Source organism: Arachis hypogaea, chromosome 3, assembly GCF_003086295.3.
Source record: "Arachis hypogaea cultivar Tifrunner chromosome 3, arahy.Tifrunner.gnm2.J5K5, whole genome shotgun sequence".
Classification (NCBI taxonomy): domain Eukaryota; kingdom Viridiplantae; phylum Streptophyta; class Magnoliopsida; order Fabales; family Fabaceae; genus Arachis; species Arachis hypogaea.
Window position 1 is genome coordinate 127645521 of NC_092038.1, and position 16859 is coordinate 127662379.

Genomic DNA, 16859 nt, shown 5'->3' on the forward strand with positions numbered 1-16859 from the left:
ATTGTTAATTTTTAAATTTTAAATTTTAAAATATATATATAATTTGATATTATTTTATTGGGAGCTGCTGTAATTATTTTTTGTTTATTTTGTTATAAAAAATATATTTAACATTAAACATTCTATTTGACATAGAAAAATAATGGAGTGTGTACTTTTTGGCAACTATGCATATGAATTAAATACTTTTTTTTGTAGTCTTTGACAAGGAGGTAAAACAAATTTTGAGAAAGAGCTATGTAGAGATACTTGATCCACTCCTATTGGTAAGTTTTAACTAATATTTATTTCTAAAAATATTAGTGAAGATATTTTTAATTGTAAGTTTTATATTATTTATTATTAATATATTATGTAATACCTTGCAGAAAGGAGATCTATCGAATACTCCTACACTTTTACTCAACCTAATTGATAAGACCTTTCTTTTTATCGTTGAAGTTCAAATATCTGATAATCCACATTTTTCACCTTCTTATAAAGTTAAGAAGATGACTGATAATATGGACCTCATAAATAAATTCAAAAAGGCTCACCCTATTCAAATTGTGAATATAGTTATAAGCGTACTTTCTATTAAAAATCAGTTTATTTTCTCTTCCTTAATTATTAGTAGTATCTAATTTATAAATAATAATTAATAACTAATTATAATTTTAGGATCTTGACTATCAATGGTTTGCTTCCAACTTCAAAGGTATCCTAAATCATTGAAGGGAGAAAGTAGAAGATGTTAAGGTATTTGTTCAAAAAATAAATTTTTTGTTTGTTTGTTTTCTCAAAGTTAGATCTTTATTTTATTCAAAAAATATTATTGAGATAAAATCAAAGGTGAGAAGGTAATCTTTAATTTAACGTAGTATTTTGTACAGAATTTTTTGCTTGAATTCTCCAATGAAGTTGCGGACAATGATAAATCTGAAGTGTTGAAAAATGCTATTACACCAACCAAGCGACTATCTTCGGAGTCGAAAGATTCGAAGGTGCAAGGATATCCTCAACTTGCAAGAAGATCAAGATTGAGAATGAAACTTGAGAATTTGGATGCACATGTTTTGGAATCCTTTTTAGAGTCTATCTAATAGAATAATGCCAAGCATACGTTTGTTTTGGTGGAAACATTATCTTTTCTTGAGTTGTTATTTTTCTTTTGGATCTTTTCGATTTTTATGTTTAGAATTTAAAATATTTTTAAATATAAATTGAAGTTATTTGGTTATTACTTGTGGTTTTATTTTTAATTTGATTCTCACCGTTGATATTCTGATAATTTCTAATTTAATATTTAATGTCATAAAGTTATAAATTTCTCCTTTGAATTATTATTGATACAATTAAGTTAGTTATTAATTTTTAATGTGTACTTATTTTAAAAATAAATCTAATTATAATTTTTAATCAAAGTATTATGTTTAGAATTTTAAATTTAAATTCAAATATACTTATTTTTTTTTGAATTTTTAAGTAAGCAATTGGGTTTGAGAATATTTTTTAAAGATTTATATAATTTATAAGTTATTATGCTAATTACAAAGGATTATCATAAAGTAAATAGAATTATCAGTCTTATTAAGATGTGAAGTTATTTATACTAATTTAAAAAAAATTAATTTGACATTCTTCTATACTTAATTCTATTTCTAATGTTGTTCCGACAAAATTGACTTAATTTAGTATTTTAAAAAAATTGACTCAATAAAATGTGCTTTGAAGCAGTTGATCGGACGCTCAGGGATCTTATGTCAGTTATCGATCAACATAAGACACATCAACCATTTGGTGGTATGGTTGTTGTTATAGGAGGTGATTTCAGACAGATACTTCCAGTGATTTCGAAAGGAAGTAGACACGATATATTGGCATCCGCTACTAACTCATCCCATATGTGGTCATTTTGTAAGGTTTTGAAACTGCATACGAACATGAGGCTTCTAATGTCTTCTTTGGATCAAAATAAAGGTGAAATGAAGAGATTTGCTAATTGGATACTTGATATTGAAAATGGAAATATTGGCTCTATTATTGGTGATGAATCAGAAGTTGAAATTCCAGATGATCTATTGATTACAACTACTGATGACCCTCTCTCTCATTTGGCAGACTTTGCATATCAAAATTTGTTGCAAAACATGTCAGATTACATGTATTTTCAGAGTAGGGCAATTCTTGCACCCACGCTTGAGAGTGTCGAGAAGGTAAACGATTTTGTCTTGACAATTTTTTCAGGGATAGAAAAGGAGTATTTGAGCTCTGACACAACATGTCAAACTGATGAGAATGAAGATGTACAACAAGAGTAGTTCACACCAGAGTTCCTAAATGACATCAAATGTTCGAAACTACCCAATCACAAGTTGACTTTGAAGTCAGGAGTCGCTGTAATGCTATTGCGAAACATAGACCAGACTTCAGGTTTATGCAACGGGACAAGATTAATAGTTAACGAACTTGGCAGCAACGTAATTGGAGTGACGGTAGTGATCAGTAGAAATATTGGAGATAAAGTGTACATTCCAAGAATGAACTTGATCCCTTTAGATTCAGGATTGCCATTTAAGTTTCAACGGAGACAATTTTCATTAACAATATGCTTTGCAATGATCATTAACAAAAGTCAGGGTCAATCATTATCACATTTAGGGCTTTATTTGCCAAAATCAGTGTTCACCCATGGACAACTTTATGTTGTTTTGTCAAGAGTTAAGAGTCGCAGCAGCCTCAGGGTTTTAATTCTAGACGAAGACGGCAATCCAAAGTCATCAACAACAAATGTCGTGTTCAAAGAGGTTTTTAATAATATTTAGGTAAGAATAATATTATTTTCATTTTAATAGCATGTTATGATTTACACTTTTGTACAAATATTTACTTTAGATATAACTAATTTATCTATAACCCTGTTTTCAGATTTGAAATGAAATGTGTAACAAAGAGCACAACATCATATGCCAATTGCTTTTCTAATGAAGTTAGTAAGATACTAGGTTGTCGATAAATTTTTATTAACTTTTTGATATAAAGTTTAGTATAAAATTGACATGCTATTCTTACAGTTATATATGTTCTTATTTTTTCATGTCTTTCTCCTTATGGTTCAAGAATATTATATACTTCAGACACTTCTATTTATATTTTACTTTGAATAAAGATAAAACAGCATATTTAACACGTTTATTATATAATGACGATGATAGTGTTATACTAAATTTGAAAAATATATGGTTATAAAATATTATTTTTAATTTAACTTATCAAATTTAAATATAAGTCCGTGCATCGCACGGGTTTAACACTAGTTTAGTAACATATTACAAAAACAATGTAAATTAATAATTTATTACTTGTCAATAGCTAAATAATATATAGAAAATATTGTATTTTATGGGCTTTCATTCGTCCAAAATACTCATAGTTATTTTGTATACCCAATAAAAACTAAATATATAGAACTAACATACTTAAAAATACCAAATAAAAAAATATATTATTCTAACCTAAAAATAAAAATGATAAAATAATTTATTTATTTTTTTATATGAAATATACCTTAAATTGTGCTTTGCTTTGTATTTTCTTTGTCTTTTAATATCAATTTTCTTTTCAATATAATCTTACTTCTCTTTAGGCTTCTTGCATCTTTCAATATATACCTAAAAATATCAAATAAATAAATTTTTTAACTAATTAAAAATATATATACATTATACATAATACATTTTTATTATCAAATTTTTTATATTATTAAAAAAATAAAGTAGTACACATATGACAGCGTCTGTTTTTGGTATACATGTCCATCAAAATATAGACACAGGAGTACACAGGAGTACATGTATGGTGTTTGTTTACTGAGACAAAAATGATGAAAGACATAGTCGTAAACAAACACCCATTAAAAACATGTATTTTGTGTCTCTCTAAAATGCTTAAACACTAATTTTTAACTTGAGACACTAATTGTTTTACAATTTTTTCTCATGTCTAACTTACCAAATAGAATATGAAATTAGTGTCTTCTTATATCTATGTAAAATCGTACAGATTTTATTTTCAATGGCTGCTTTAATTTCTTTTTTATTCTCATTTATTTAGTTACGTAAACATATTTTATAAAAAATAATATATATTTTTTTACAAAAGTATCTTTTTTCAAATAAATATAAGTTTAATCTCACGATCAATAAATTCAACTTATAGTTAAAGAGATTGAAAATGAACAACTTATAAGTAAAAAGAGAGAAAAAGATAAAAGTACCTCTATTGTTATAATCTAAAAAATAACAATGTAAACGAAGTAAATAGAAAAAAAATTATAAATGTGACAAATAAAAAAATTTAAATTTAAAAATCAAAACGGTTAAGAAGCCACTTAATTAGGAATTAGTATTAGAGTTTTAAATTTCAAATTTTTAAATAGAATTTTTTAATTAGCTAGTGCAAATTTAAAATTTTTAAATAAACTTTTTTAATTAAACGTTTGTTATTCATTAAGAATATAGGAATTTGTTAATTTAAAAATAATTTTTATTAGTTTCGTCATAAATAGTATCAATTTTATTATTTATCGATAAAAATAAATAAAATTAAATACAATCTAAAAATTAATAACCTTATAAATTACATAAATTTAGAAAAAATACTTGAAAAGAGAGAAAAAAATGAAAGTACTTCTACTATGGAGAGACAATCTAAAAGATAATAAAAATTTATAAATGTGGCAAGTAAAAAAATTTAAATTTAAAAATTGAAATGGTTAAAAACTTACTTAATTAGAAATTAGTATTAGAAATTCAAATTTAAAATTTTTAAAATAGAATTTTCTAATTAGCTAGTATAAATTTTAAATTTTTAAATAAAATTTTTTAATCAAACGTCCGTTGTCCATTAGTAATATAGAAATTTGTTAATTTAAAAATAATTTTTTAGTTTTATCATAAACAGTATTAACTTTATTATACTTTTTCTAAACTTTAAACAGTATTACATTTTTTTAAATAGTATAAATAATTTCACATCTAAATAAGACTGATAATTTTATTTATTTTATTATAATCCATTGTAATTAGCATAGTAACTTATAAATTATATAAATTTTTAAAAAATATTTTCAAACCCAATTGCTTACGTAAAAATTCAAAAAAAACTATATTTAAATTTAAATTTAAAATTATAAACATAATACTTTAATTAAAAATTATAATTAGATTTTTTTTAAATAAGTACGCATTAAAATTAATAACTAACTTAATTGTATCAATAATAATTCAGAGAAAAAATTTATAACTTTATGACATTAAATATTAAATTAAAAATTATCAGAATATCAACTGTGAGAATCAAATTAAAAATAAAACCACAAGTAATAATCAAATAACTTCAATTTATATTTAAAAAAATTCTAAATTCCAAACATAAAAATCGAAAAGAACCAAAAGAAAAATAACAACTCAAGAAAAGACAATGTTTCCACCAAAACAAACATATGCTTGGCATTATTCTATTAGATAGACTCTAAAAGAGATTTCAAAACATGTGCATCCAAATTCTCAAGTTTCTTTCTCAATCTTGATCTTCTTGCAAGTTGAGGTATCTCCTTCCACATTCGAATCTTCCGACTCCGAAGATAGTCACTTAGTTGGTGTAATAGCACTTCCCAACAATTCAGATTCATCATTGGCCGTAACTTCATTGGAGAATTCAAGCAACAAATTCTGTACAAAAAATCATGTTAAATTAAAAACTTCTTTCTAACATTTGATTTTATCTCACTAATATTTTTTGAATAAAATTAAGATCTAATTTTGAGAGAACAAACAAAAAAAAATTATTTTTTGAACAAATACCTTAGTACCTTTTACTTTCTCCCCTTCAATGATTGTGGATGTCTTTGAAATTGGAAACAAACCACCAGTGTAGTCAACATCCTAAAATTATAATTAATTATTATTTATAAATTAGATACTACTAATGACCAAGAAAACAAAAAATAAATTAATTTTTAATAGAAGTACACTTATATATACTCACCATTTGAATAGGGTGAGCCTCTTTAAATTTATTTATGAGATCCACATTATTAGTCATCTTCTTAACTTTATAAGAAGGTGAAAAATATGAAATATCAGATATTTGAACTTCAATGATGAAGAGAAAAATCTTATCAATTAGGTTGAATAAAAGTGTAGGTGTATCTGATAGATCTTCTTTCTGCAGGATATTATATAATATATTAATAATAAATAATATAAAAAGTACCAATACAAATATCTTCACTAATGCTTTTAGAAATAAATATTGGTTAGATCTTACCAATAGGAGTGGATCAAGTATCTCTACACAGCTCTCTTCCAAAACTTGTTTTACCTCCTTGTCAAAGACTACATAATATGCACAGTCGAATCATCAATGACACCAAACTTTATTTGATACCTGCTTAAAAAAGAAAATAACCTAAGAAAAAGTTAAATATAGACTTATTTAATATCTAATCTAATGTACATAGACTTTAATTTAAATAAATAAATAAATAACGTTGGAGTCATAGATAAAAGGATATTAGTAGAAAACTCGCGTCTTCATCGAGTCAAACCATCTCAATTGAGTATGGCAATGGAGAATTTCTGTAACTTGATAGTGTCCATAACCATATCACTCGTATACGTACACACAAATTGTCGATTGTAGGATTGATGTCAGTAATTTTGTGAATATCAGACATTGGAATAAGGAGGGAGATTTTGGATATATGTAAAGAAAGGGATTGATGTACTTTAAATTGTGGTGCTTTACATCTCTCATAACTTATCCTTTTATAGTTGCATCATAACTGAATTTTTTAAAATTTGGTTGACTTTAATTTAAAATTTAAAAAATAACAAACTAAGTAAAACAACCCAAATTTAAAATTTAAAAATAACAACTTAAATAAATAATAATTTAAAAATTCTAAACTAACGTAAATATTTATTTATTGTAATATTAGTATGTAACAACCGAAGAATAATTAACGTAAATTTTTTTAAAGCTCTAAATTTCTTTAAAAGAATTTATGTAGCTGCAATTTAAAAAAAATCAACAAAATTTTAAAAAATTATGCTAAAAAGAATTAACAGATTTTTTAAAAATAGTGTTAAAATATAAAAAAGAACAATCTAAATAAAATTTAAATAAAATTTAAAAAATAACAACTTAAATAAAATAATTTAAAATTTAAAAAATAACAACTTTTATAAAATAACCCAAACAAATAAAACAATTTAAAATTTAAAAAATAACAACCTAAGTAAAACAACCCAAATTTAAAATTTAAAAATAACAACCTGAGCAAATAATAATTTATAATTTATAAGTATAAATCTAAAAATTTCTAGTGATGACACGTAAGCAAATAAATTCCCAGACTCAACGTATGAGCGCCACATCAGCAAATGAGCTCCCCATTTGTATTACTATAAAGATAAAGATAAAGATATTGTTAAAATGTAATTAATAATTAATAAACTAACAATTTCTAATGTGTGTGTATATATATATTAATATAAAAAATAATACCAACGTTTTGGAGAAAATAAAGCCACCACGAAAAAGTTGGAAGAAAAGAAAAACACTAATGACTCCGTCTCCGTGTCAAAGTAAAAAAGAAGAGGAATAATTTAAAGCAGCTAAATATATCAATAAATCATGTTTAATTAACTGTTTTACTGCATAAGCGTAAATCTTCACATAATTAATCCGAGGAAAAAGGTACGATATTTAGGTTTCCGCCCAATTGACCTTGTAAAATTATAAAATAGACCCATCTCTTTTATTTATTTTTTCTTTAATTTATTTGGCAGCGGCTTACGCAACTGGAAGTAGTAGTACTATTTTTTGACCTTTCGTTTTCTGGATCTAGGGTTTCTCTTTCTGACGACTCCGCTTCCTCAATTTTCATCATCATCATCAACAACAACAAAATCTTCAAATATCCCCCAAAGTTATCAAACCCTAGCTAGCGCCACCAACAAATCTGAACACGCGAAACAAGAACCGTTCACGATCGGGGAGAGATTCGCGATCATCGACTGCTGTTAGGGTTCTTGGAAAAAAAAACATTGATTTTTTTTCTTTTTCTCCCAGTCACCGTCGTCATCATCACCACCACCTTCAATCACGGATCTAAGACTTTACCCTGTGGAACAAAAAAAGTGGCCTTAATTATGATTTATTTTTTGTCATACATATCTCAGTTGCTGATAATGCGAAAATTCAGATGAATCTTAAAGCATTCTTGACGAGAAAACACTTTTTTGCCCCCTTTTACTTACACGGAATCTTGATGAAATTCCAAAGAATCTTGCTTGAGATTTGAAGGGAACGAAAAAAGAAAAAACAGAAATGTATAAATCGGTGGTGTACAAGGGGGATGTGGTGTTGGGTGAGGTTGATTTATACCCAGAAGAGAACAACAACAACTACTTGAAGCACAAGAACATCGATGTGAGAGAAATCAGAATAACTCACTTCTCGCAACCCAGTGAGAGGTGCCCACCACTTGCAGTGCTTCACACCGTCACATCTTGCGGTGTTTGCTTCAAAATGGAGTCAAAGAACTTGCAGACACAACAACAGGACGCGCTCTCACACTTGCACTCCTTGTGTATAAAGGAGAATAAGGTATATATTAACTAAACATGAACACTTGGTAAAAAGTTAAAAGCAGCAACACTAAAATCCCACCATGTTACAGAACAATTTGACTCTGGACAGAATCTGACAGGACTGCCACTGGAATCTTTGGATAATAAAACCAGTTGTGTTATTAATCTTTCAAGGGTTTTGTAATAATTTGCCTGAACTTACTAAATCTGCTGTTTTGAACCCAGATGCTGAAGGGGATTGGCTAATTAGTCAGTTAACACAAGACAACCTGTATTCAATGTTCCTTTTTAAACTGAACCGGGTTTCATGATGTTCAATGAGCCTATTTGATGAGGACTGTGTTTCTTGTTGATCTTGTACTGATGTTTGCAAGGGCTTGGTTGTTATGTGGAGAAGTATGAGATGATAGTGTAGTTTAGATTCTCTGGCTGACTGAATATTAAACTCAAGATATATTGAGAGATTTGGTTTCAGTAAAAAATGCACTAAATGTTTCTCTAACTTGAACTGATTGTTGAATTTGACGAGCTTGTGTCATCATGCAAATGATATGATTGAATAAAATATTTATGTGTGCCATTTACTTTGTATATTTTATTTCAGATTACTTGAATTTTACACATGATAATCTTTTCTTTTTTACTTTTTTTTTTTTGGTCTCTGCAGACTGCTGTGATGCCACTAGGAGGAGGAGAAGAAATACATTTGGTTGCAATGTATTCGCGGCATAACGACAGGCCATGTTTTTGGGGATTCATTGTTGCCTCTGGACTCTATGATTCATGCCTTGTGATGTTAAACCTTAGATGTTTGGGTATAGTGTTTGACCTGGATGAAACACTTATAGTAGCAAATACAATGCGTTCATTTGAGGATAGAATTGAGGCACTCCAAAGGAAAATAAACTCCGAGGTAGATCTGCAACGAATTTCAGGCATGCAGGCTGAGGTCAAGCGCTACCTAGATGACAAGAATCTATTAAAGCAATACGTTGAAAATGATCAAGTTGTTGATAATGGGAAAGTAATAAAAGTTCAACCTGAGATTGTTCCAGCATTATCTGACAGTCATCTACCTATAGTTCGACCTCTGATACGGTTACCAGAAAAGAACATTATTCTTACACGAATAAATCCGCAGGTATATAGTGTTCTATTATGAAATAAGTTAGTTATACCTGCTTTAACATTTCCGGATTGTGTGCTACCTGTTTTCAAATGATTTTCTAGTTACATGCTTATTTCTTTGTTGAGTCAAGTAAAAACTTGACACCTGACTTCTGCATCATACTATTGTTTGGATGACAAAGCAATGTGGTTTTTACTTTGAAGTGTTTTAAACTGTTATTTGCTGCAATGCTTGATCTGATGATGTAAAGAAGAATAGAGATTATGTGAACTTATCTATGTTACTGACATATAGCATTATATTTGACCAAATCATTAGTCTAACAAAACTTGTGTTTGAAAAGATTCGTGATACAAGTGTCCTTGTGAGGCTGAGACCTGCGTGGGAAGATCTTCGTGGTTACCTGACAGCAAGAGGGCGCAAGCGTTTTGAGGTTTATGTTTGCACAATGGCTGAAAGGGATTATGCTCTAGAAATGTGGAGACTTCTTGATCCAGATCTGAATCTGATAAATTCTAAAGAACTATTAGATCGTATTGTGTGTGTTAAAGCTGGTAAGCAGCAAGCATGATTTTCTGTTCTGTTAGTTCTGTTTTTTACTTGTAACTTTTATAAAATTAAATGAAGCACCTAGGAAAAGTAAATCTTAAGGATTTAGACAGATAGCTTATCTTTTAAGTTCTCTCATCTACATTTGATGTGGAGATGTGCTTATTTATGCTTCCTTATTATACTATACTGTGTGTACTGCTCCTGCTGCTGTATCATTTATTTGAGATGTTGTTTTTGTTTTGGTAATATGATAATAGGTTTGAAAAAGTCATTATTCAACGTCTTCCAAGATGGTTTTTGCCATCCGAAGATGGCATTGGTCATTGATGATCGCTTGAAAGTTTGGGATGAGAAAGATCAACCACGGGTGCATGTTGTCCCTGCCTTTGCTCCATACTATGCCCCTCAAGCTGAAGTAAATTTGCTTTCTCATATCATTGGAAACTTGGTTGCATATATTAATTTTCATCTGTTCTTGGTTTTATGAACTAAATTAATCTACTTTTCATGTAGGCAAATAACGCTGTACCTGTCTTGTGTGTTGCAAGGAATGTAGCTTGCAATGTTAGGGGTGGCTTCTTCAAGTAAGAGTTGAACCTTTTAAAATTGTTTTGTTCAGTTATTTTCACACCTGAAATAAATGACAGGGGTAAGCAGGATTCAAGTACCTGACTGAAATATTGTGACAGGGACTTTGATGACGGTCTTTTACAAAAGGTTCCTCAAATTGCCTACGAAGATGATATAAAAGATATACCTTCTGCTCCTGATGTGAGCAATTATCTTGTTGCAGAGGTTAGTTTAGCTTTATATATAAGTATACTTGTGCTACTACCTCTAATATTCAGGGTTTATACTGTTCAGATTTAATTTTAAACAGAACTTGTATCATTAATTTTTTGTTATATGACATATTCATGTAATTTTGATACTCAGGATGATGCATCTGCTCTTAATGGAAACAGAGATCCACTTTCATTTGATGGGATGGCAGATGCTGAGGTAGAAAGAAGATTAAAGGTATCAACCAGAGTTCTGAATGATCTTATGAGACTAGTTATCTATGAAGCATTGCACCTGAAAAGTGTCTTATGTTTCTTTCTTGTTGTTAGGATGCAATATCTGCCGTGTCAGCCATTCCGGCAATAACTGCTAATCTCGATCCCAGGCTTACTTCTTCTCTTCAGTACACAATGGCATCTTCTGGTTCAGGTCCGCTCCCAGCAGCACAAGCATCTATGATGCAATTTCCCAGTGTACAGTACCCTCAACAAGCAACACTAGTAAAGCCAATGGTTCAGACTGCCCCTTCAGAACCAAGTTTGCATGGTTCTCCTGCTAGAGAAGAAGGTGAAGTACCTGAATCAGAATTAGACCCAGACACAAGGCGTAGGCTTCTCATATTACAACATGGACAAGATACAAGGGAACACACACCTAGTGAGCCTTCTTTTCCCGTTAGACAGCCTGTGCAAGTTTCTGCCCCGCCACGTGTGCCACCACGTGGGGGATGGTTTCCTGTAGAAGAGGAGATTGGTCCCCAGCAGCTAAACAGGGTAGTACCTAGAGAATTCCCTGTAGATACCGAACCCTTGCGTATTGAGAAGCACCGACCGCCTCATCCGCCCTTTTTCCCTAAGGTTGATAATTCTGTTTCCCCCGATAGAGTTCTCCATGAGAGCCACCAAAGATTGCCAAAGGAGGTAATGATTATGTTTAAGTGTATAGCTTATAGTTTGAGGTTATGAAGTAGGGTCAGACTTATTAGTGGTACTCTGACATGGTGAACATTTTGTTGCAGATGTATCATAGAGATGATCGCACAAGATTAAGCCAAGCACCCTCTAGTTATCATTCTTTCTCCGGTAAGCTATATCACCTGGTACTGTGTTTGGTTGTTTCTCCAGCATTTTCACATTTGTTCCCCTTTTTTTATATATGTATTAGTGGTTTTTGGCTGCAGTTTTTTGGCTTTTATAACCTAATTTCAGTGGAATTTTGTTTTTGTTGGTATTGTCAATTAAGATGATTGCTTAAAAAAAAAAAGTTCAGGTTGCTTTAGCATTTTTAATTAAGTTTGGTTTTTCAGTTAACTTGTGCTGTCACAGATTTATTTATGTATAATTTGCAACTATATCCATTTTTTTTAGTTGTTTCTTCAGATAATTCCTGTTGTTTTTCTTTATCCACATCTTCATGGGTCGTAAAACATTAAAGAAAAATTATATAAACCCAAAAATCTTTCCTATTCATATGACATTTTGTTGTGGTTGTTATGAAGGTGATGATAACTCCTTGAGTAGGTCATCTTCCAGCCACAAGGATCTTGAATCTGAAAGTCATTCTCCATTGGCCGCGGATACTCCAGTTGGTGTATTGCAGGAAATAGCACTGAAGTGTGGAACTAAGGTGAGCCAGTGTATTTATCTGTCAAAAAATTAGATATTGTGATACTAATGTACTATTTAACATTTATTTCTTTTATGTGATCAGGTGGAATTTAAGTCATGTTTGGTTGCCAGCACAGAACTGCAGTTCTCCATTGAGGTATCTTCGATCCTGATAAGCAAAATTTTCTGATCACTTGTTGGCTACTTTGCTCAAATTTTCTTCATTTTTAGTTTTTGTTGTAACAAATTATGGTTACTTACAATTTTTTTTAAAATATAATATTAGGATTAATTTTCTTCTTTCTTGAATCTCTGAATTTGTCTGATATTTATTTCTACCTATGACTAATTTACCGGTAGAAATTGATTTTGTCTTACATATTGGACACTGTATTATTTAGTTGAGGTTGGGAGTCACAATGAATATATTTAGTTCAGAGTGTTGTCACTTGATGATATTGTTCAATTGCAGGCATGGTTTTCTGGAAGAAAAGTTGGTGAAGGATTTGGAAGATCTAGAAAGGAAGCCCAGCATAGAGCTGCTGAGCATTCTATTAAACAGTTGGCTGGTATGATATATTTTAGTTCTTGAAATGTAACTTGCTACGTCAATTTTGTGGAATATGTTTTTTCCAGTTAAGTAATATGATTAGGGAAAATGACTTGATTCCAAGGTAGGGTAAATATATTATTAGAGTTAACTGATAAGAATATAATTTACAAATTGAAATTCCAATAAGACACTAAACATCTTAAATATGTCATGTATAACCCTAGTACCTAGCAGTGGATGATAAAGGCCAATAATGATTAAACAATGTTATTTAAATGGCACATGTTGCTTGCTAACGTTTCTTGATGATTGTGTTCTTATATGAGCCTGCCCCTCCATAGGATGGAAAGATATGTTGGTAATTAATGTGGCTTGATAATTTTGGATGTGTTTGTAGATATATATTTGTCTCGTGCTAAGGCTGAAACTGGTTCTACATATGGAGATGTGAGTGGGTTTCAAGCAAATGACAACGGTTATGTGGGTAATATTAATTCTATTGGTAATCAGCCATTGTCTAAAGAAGAATCCTTCTCATTTTCAACTGCATCAGATCCATCAAGGGTTCTAGATCCAAGGTTGGAAGTTTCTAAGAGGTCAATGGGTTCTGTCTCTGCCCTCAAAGAATTGGTAAGATTTTAGTACATCAACCTCCAATTTGATCCCATAATATTTGTCGTTTGTGTTAACCATAACATCTACATAAATTTCATCAGTGCATGATGGAGGGTCTTGGTGTCAGTTTTCAATCTCCGCCTGCTCCAGTTTCATTGAATCCAATTCAGAAAGATGAAATACATGCCCAGGTTAGTAAATGAATATGATTCAGTGATTGGAGCAAATTGTTTTTTTTTTAAATTAATTTTTTATAAAAGAAGAAATATTATTAAGTATTAAGAAGGAGAGGTTATTAAAAGGCATGTTGGAGTAGAGACCCTGGATTTACAAAGGATTAGGATAGACAAAAAAATTACAACCCTGCTAATTTCGCAGGATAGTTATATCTCTTCCCTAGCTGGTAGTTGTTTATATATGTGTTCTATTCATTTTCCTTTGTGGGGAATGTGAAGACTGTCATTTGCTGATCCCATGAAATATCAGAACTATTATTTTTATAATTCTTGCATTATTTGAAGAGTGACTATTGGATGGAGCTTCTTTTTACTTTTTGGACTCTGGTCTCATGTAGGGAGGGGTAATGGTCTTTTTTATAACATACTTGTAGACTGTAGGGATTATAAACTGATGAGCAAGCCTTCTCTGCCTTCTACAACGTAATCCGCATTTGATGATATTGTTTAATTCAACTTTTTGTTGATAAAAAAAGGTAACAACCTTGTGGCATTTTTTTACACATGATTTCAGGTCGAAATAGATGGCCAAGTGTTTGGTGAAGGGATTGGATTAACATGGGATGAGGCTAAAATGCAGGTATCTTGTTTTATATGGTTACAAGATATTTTATTTTTTATGTGAGTTTTTTCTTTGCATTTTGGTAACTTTTTACATATGAAGCGCTAAGCTGCATTCTTTCTTCAGGCTGCCGAGAAGGCACTTGGAAGTCTAAGAACAATGCTTGGTCAAAGCATTCCGAAACGGCAGGGTTCTCCCAGGTATGCCGCTTTGACTACAGATCAAGTATATTTAGTTTTTGCATACTTTCTGCTGCATATTGAGGTATTTACTCCGTGTATGTATATTAGTTTCCTATGTTGTGTTTACTAGGTCCCTAGCATGTTGTTTGCACCTAGTGTAATTTAGTAGTCCATCTTCATAAAGCTGGTAGCAATATAGACCTGCTTGCAATCTATATGATATACTCTTACAACCCATAACTTGAAACTGAAGTTTGTATGGTGGAGTAAATGGTACTTAGGCTGCTGCTGGCAGATAATCATCAAAGAAAATTTACTGGACAAACTGATATACAGATAAAATTGGTTTAGTAGTGGGCTGTTTATTTTTTTAATTAAAAGGAAAAAACTCACTATTATTATTAGTGTATTGAACTCAGGCTCTCCTTCTGAGGTTTAGTAAAACTCAGCCTGACTCCCCTTTATTTCCGATAATATACATTGGTCTTCTCTGAAATTTGGTTGCAGTACTCGGTACTTGTAAAATATTACACTAGATTCTTTTGTAAACAGAACACTTACCTCCTCTTAAGGGAGGTCAGAATCCATTTCCCCAAATCTTCCAGAGGGGTCAATGTAATTATTATTCCTGGCCAATTCTACAACGATGTCCTTTAGTGATATTTCTTTAAAATCTCTCATGGTTTATAATTATTCTTGTGTGAATAGGCCAGTGCATGGTTTGCCAAATAAACGTTTGAAGCATGACTATCCCCGGACTCTTCAACGAATTCCTTCTTCTGCAAGATATCCCAGGAATGCGCCTCCAGTTCCTTGATACGAGTGACATGCTTTTCATCTAACCTGTTGGTGTGGCCGTCGTTGGGGCATGTATATGTTAATGATTCGACATTTCTATCAGATGGCTGCTGCCTAAGTGGATGCTCTTGCCCTCGGTCTTTTTTTGTAACCGAGGCCAAAGCCAACAAGTAAAACACCCACTTTTTGTATCAAGGTAAAGATTCTCACTGATCTTGGGTGAGATGGAAGATACTCCAAAGATGTTTGTAAGATATGCACACGTCGATCTACTACCAAGGCAAAACACATTCATATTTGGCTTGTGTGTGTATCTGGAAATGCTGGGGCCAGTTCACAAGACCAAGACCAAGATACATGAGACAAGCCCCTGTCTTACATCACATGCATTTCTGTGATTTGTATACTTGTTGGTGCAGCATATCAGAGTTTAGGCTTTATTGGAATTGAGAGCATTGATTCAGCATTTAATGGTACAAGCCATTCGGTACAGTACAGGTCTCTGATTAATGGAGTAGGTTTTCACGAATCTAACCGGTTAATAGGTTTTTCATCCAACTAATTTTACCATCATCCACCTCTCTTGAAGATACTGACAGAGTTTGAGGTTGGTGAATTTGGATTAGGACTTTAAGGGAGTGTGTCTAGTCCGTTTTATTCTTTTTTCTTTTGTCCCGGGTGGGAGGTGGGGGAAAGAAATCAATCAATCCAAATAATGGGATTGATTTTGAATTGACTCGATTGATTGGTTTATATCTAAAATTTTTGTAAAATACAAATTAATAACTCGGAAATTCATGTACCACAAAAAATTGCTTTAGAGGTTATTAAATTGAACTTAAATTGTTTTATGCCAAAAAAAATGCAATACAGTATAATCAACGTAAAGATTTTGGTGATTTCACTTGAAGTGATATTTATCAGCAAATGCTCAAATCTGTACTCCAAATTTCATGGCTGGGTCAAACTGAGTCAGAATAGTTCTTTAGATTTCAATCTAATCAAATTCTAAACTAAATAATGTGCACCATGTTGGTTTCTAATTTGATGAAATATTGTGCTATTCACCCAGATTATTTGAGGAGAATTTAAAGTTATGTTTCTTAAACGTCACCATTTAAAAAAATGAATAAAAATATACACAAAAGACTATAGATGAGACAAAAGTAAACTAAGAAAATTTTAAAATAGCTTGATATGGCT

At 30.8% G+C, this 16859-nt stretch overlaps 1 protein-coding gene and 1 long non-coding RNA gene across 4 annotated transcripts; one reads left to right on the forward strand and one right to left on the reverse strand.

Moving 5' to 3' along the window:
* Positions 1 to 7648: 7648 nt before the first annotated feature.
* Positions 7649 to 8560, reverse strand: LOC140183877 (uncharacterized). Its single transcript, XR_011880349.1, has 2 exons — positions 8307 to 8560; positions 7649 to 8170 (listed from the first exon to the last, which is right to left on the reverse strand). It is a non-coding gene; the product is annotated as an uncharacterized lncRNA (long non-coding RNA).
* LOC112791448 (RNA polymerase II C-terminal domain phosphatase-like 1) lies at positions 8164 to 16185 on the forward strand. 3 transcript variants are annotated; one of them, XR_011880347.1, is made up of 18 exons: positions 8164 to 8655; positions 9307 to 9780; positions 10112 to 10322; positions 10578 to 10735; positions 10834 to 10904; positions 11010 to 11115; positions 11257 to 11340; positions 11433 to 12023; positions 12122 to 12185; positions 12602 to 12729; positions 12814 to 12867; positions 13183 to 13279; positions 13661 to 13743; positions 13817 to 13893; positions 13980 to 14069; positions 14629 to 14694; positions 14803 to 14876; positions 15567 to 16185. XR_011880347.1 is itself a non-coding variant. In XM_025834291.3 (17 exons), the coding sequence occupies exons 1-17, from the start codon at positions 8377 to 8379 to the stop codon at positions 15673 to 15675; spliced, it is 2889 nt and encodes a 962-aa protein (XP_025690076.1). In that variant the 5' UTR covers positions 8164 to 8376; the 3' UTR covers positions 15676 to 16185. The 3 variants fall into 3 exon arrangements, 1 of the variants encoding a protein (XP_025690076.1); XR_011880348.1 differs by having other exon boundaries at positions 13661 to 13710; XM_025834291.3 differs by having other exon boundaries at positions 13661 to 13893.
* Positions 16186 to 16859: the final 674 nt, after the last annotated feature.

Coding starts and splice junctions, on each gene's coding strand:
- LOC112791448 (XM_025834291.3), top strand. CDS start 8,377: ATGTATAAATCGGTGGTGTACAAGGGGGATGTGGTGTTGGGTGAGGTT. Junction 11,341..11,432: donor AGGTAGAAAGAAGATTAAAG/GTATCAACCAGA, acceptor TCTTGTTGTTAG/GATGCAATATCTGCCGTGTC. Junction 13,280..13,660: donor TTCTATTAAACAGTTGGCTG/GTATGATATATT, acceptor ATGTGTTTGTAG/ATATATATTTGTCTCGTGCT.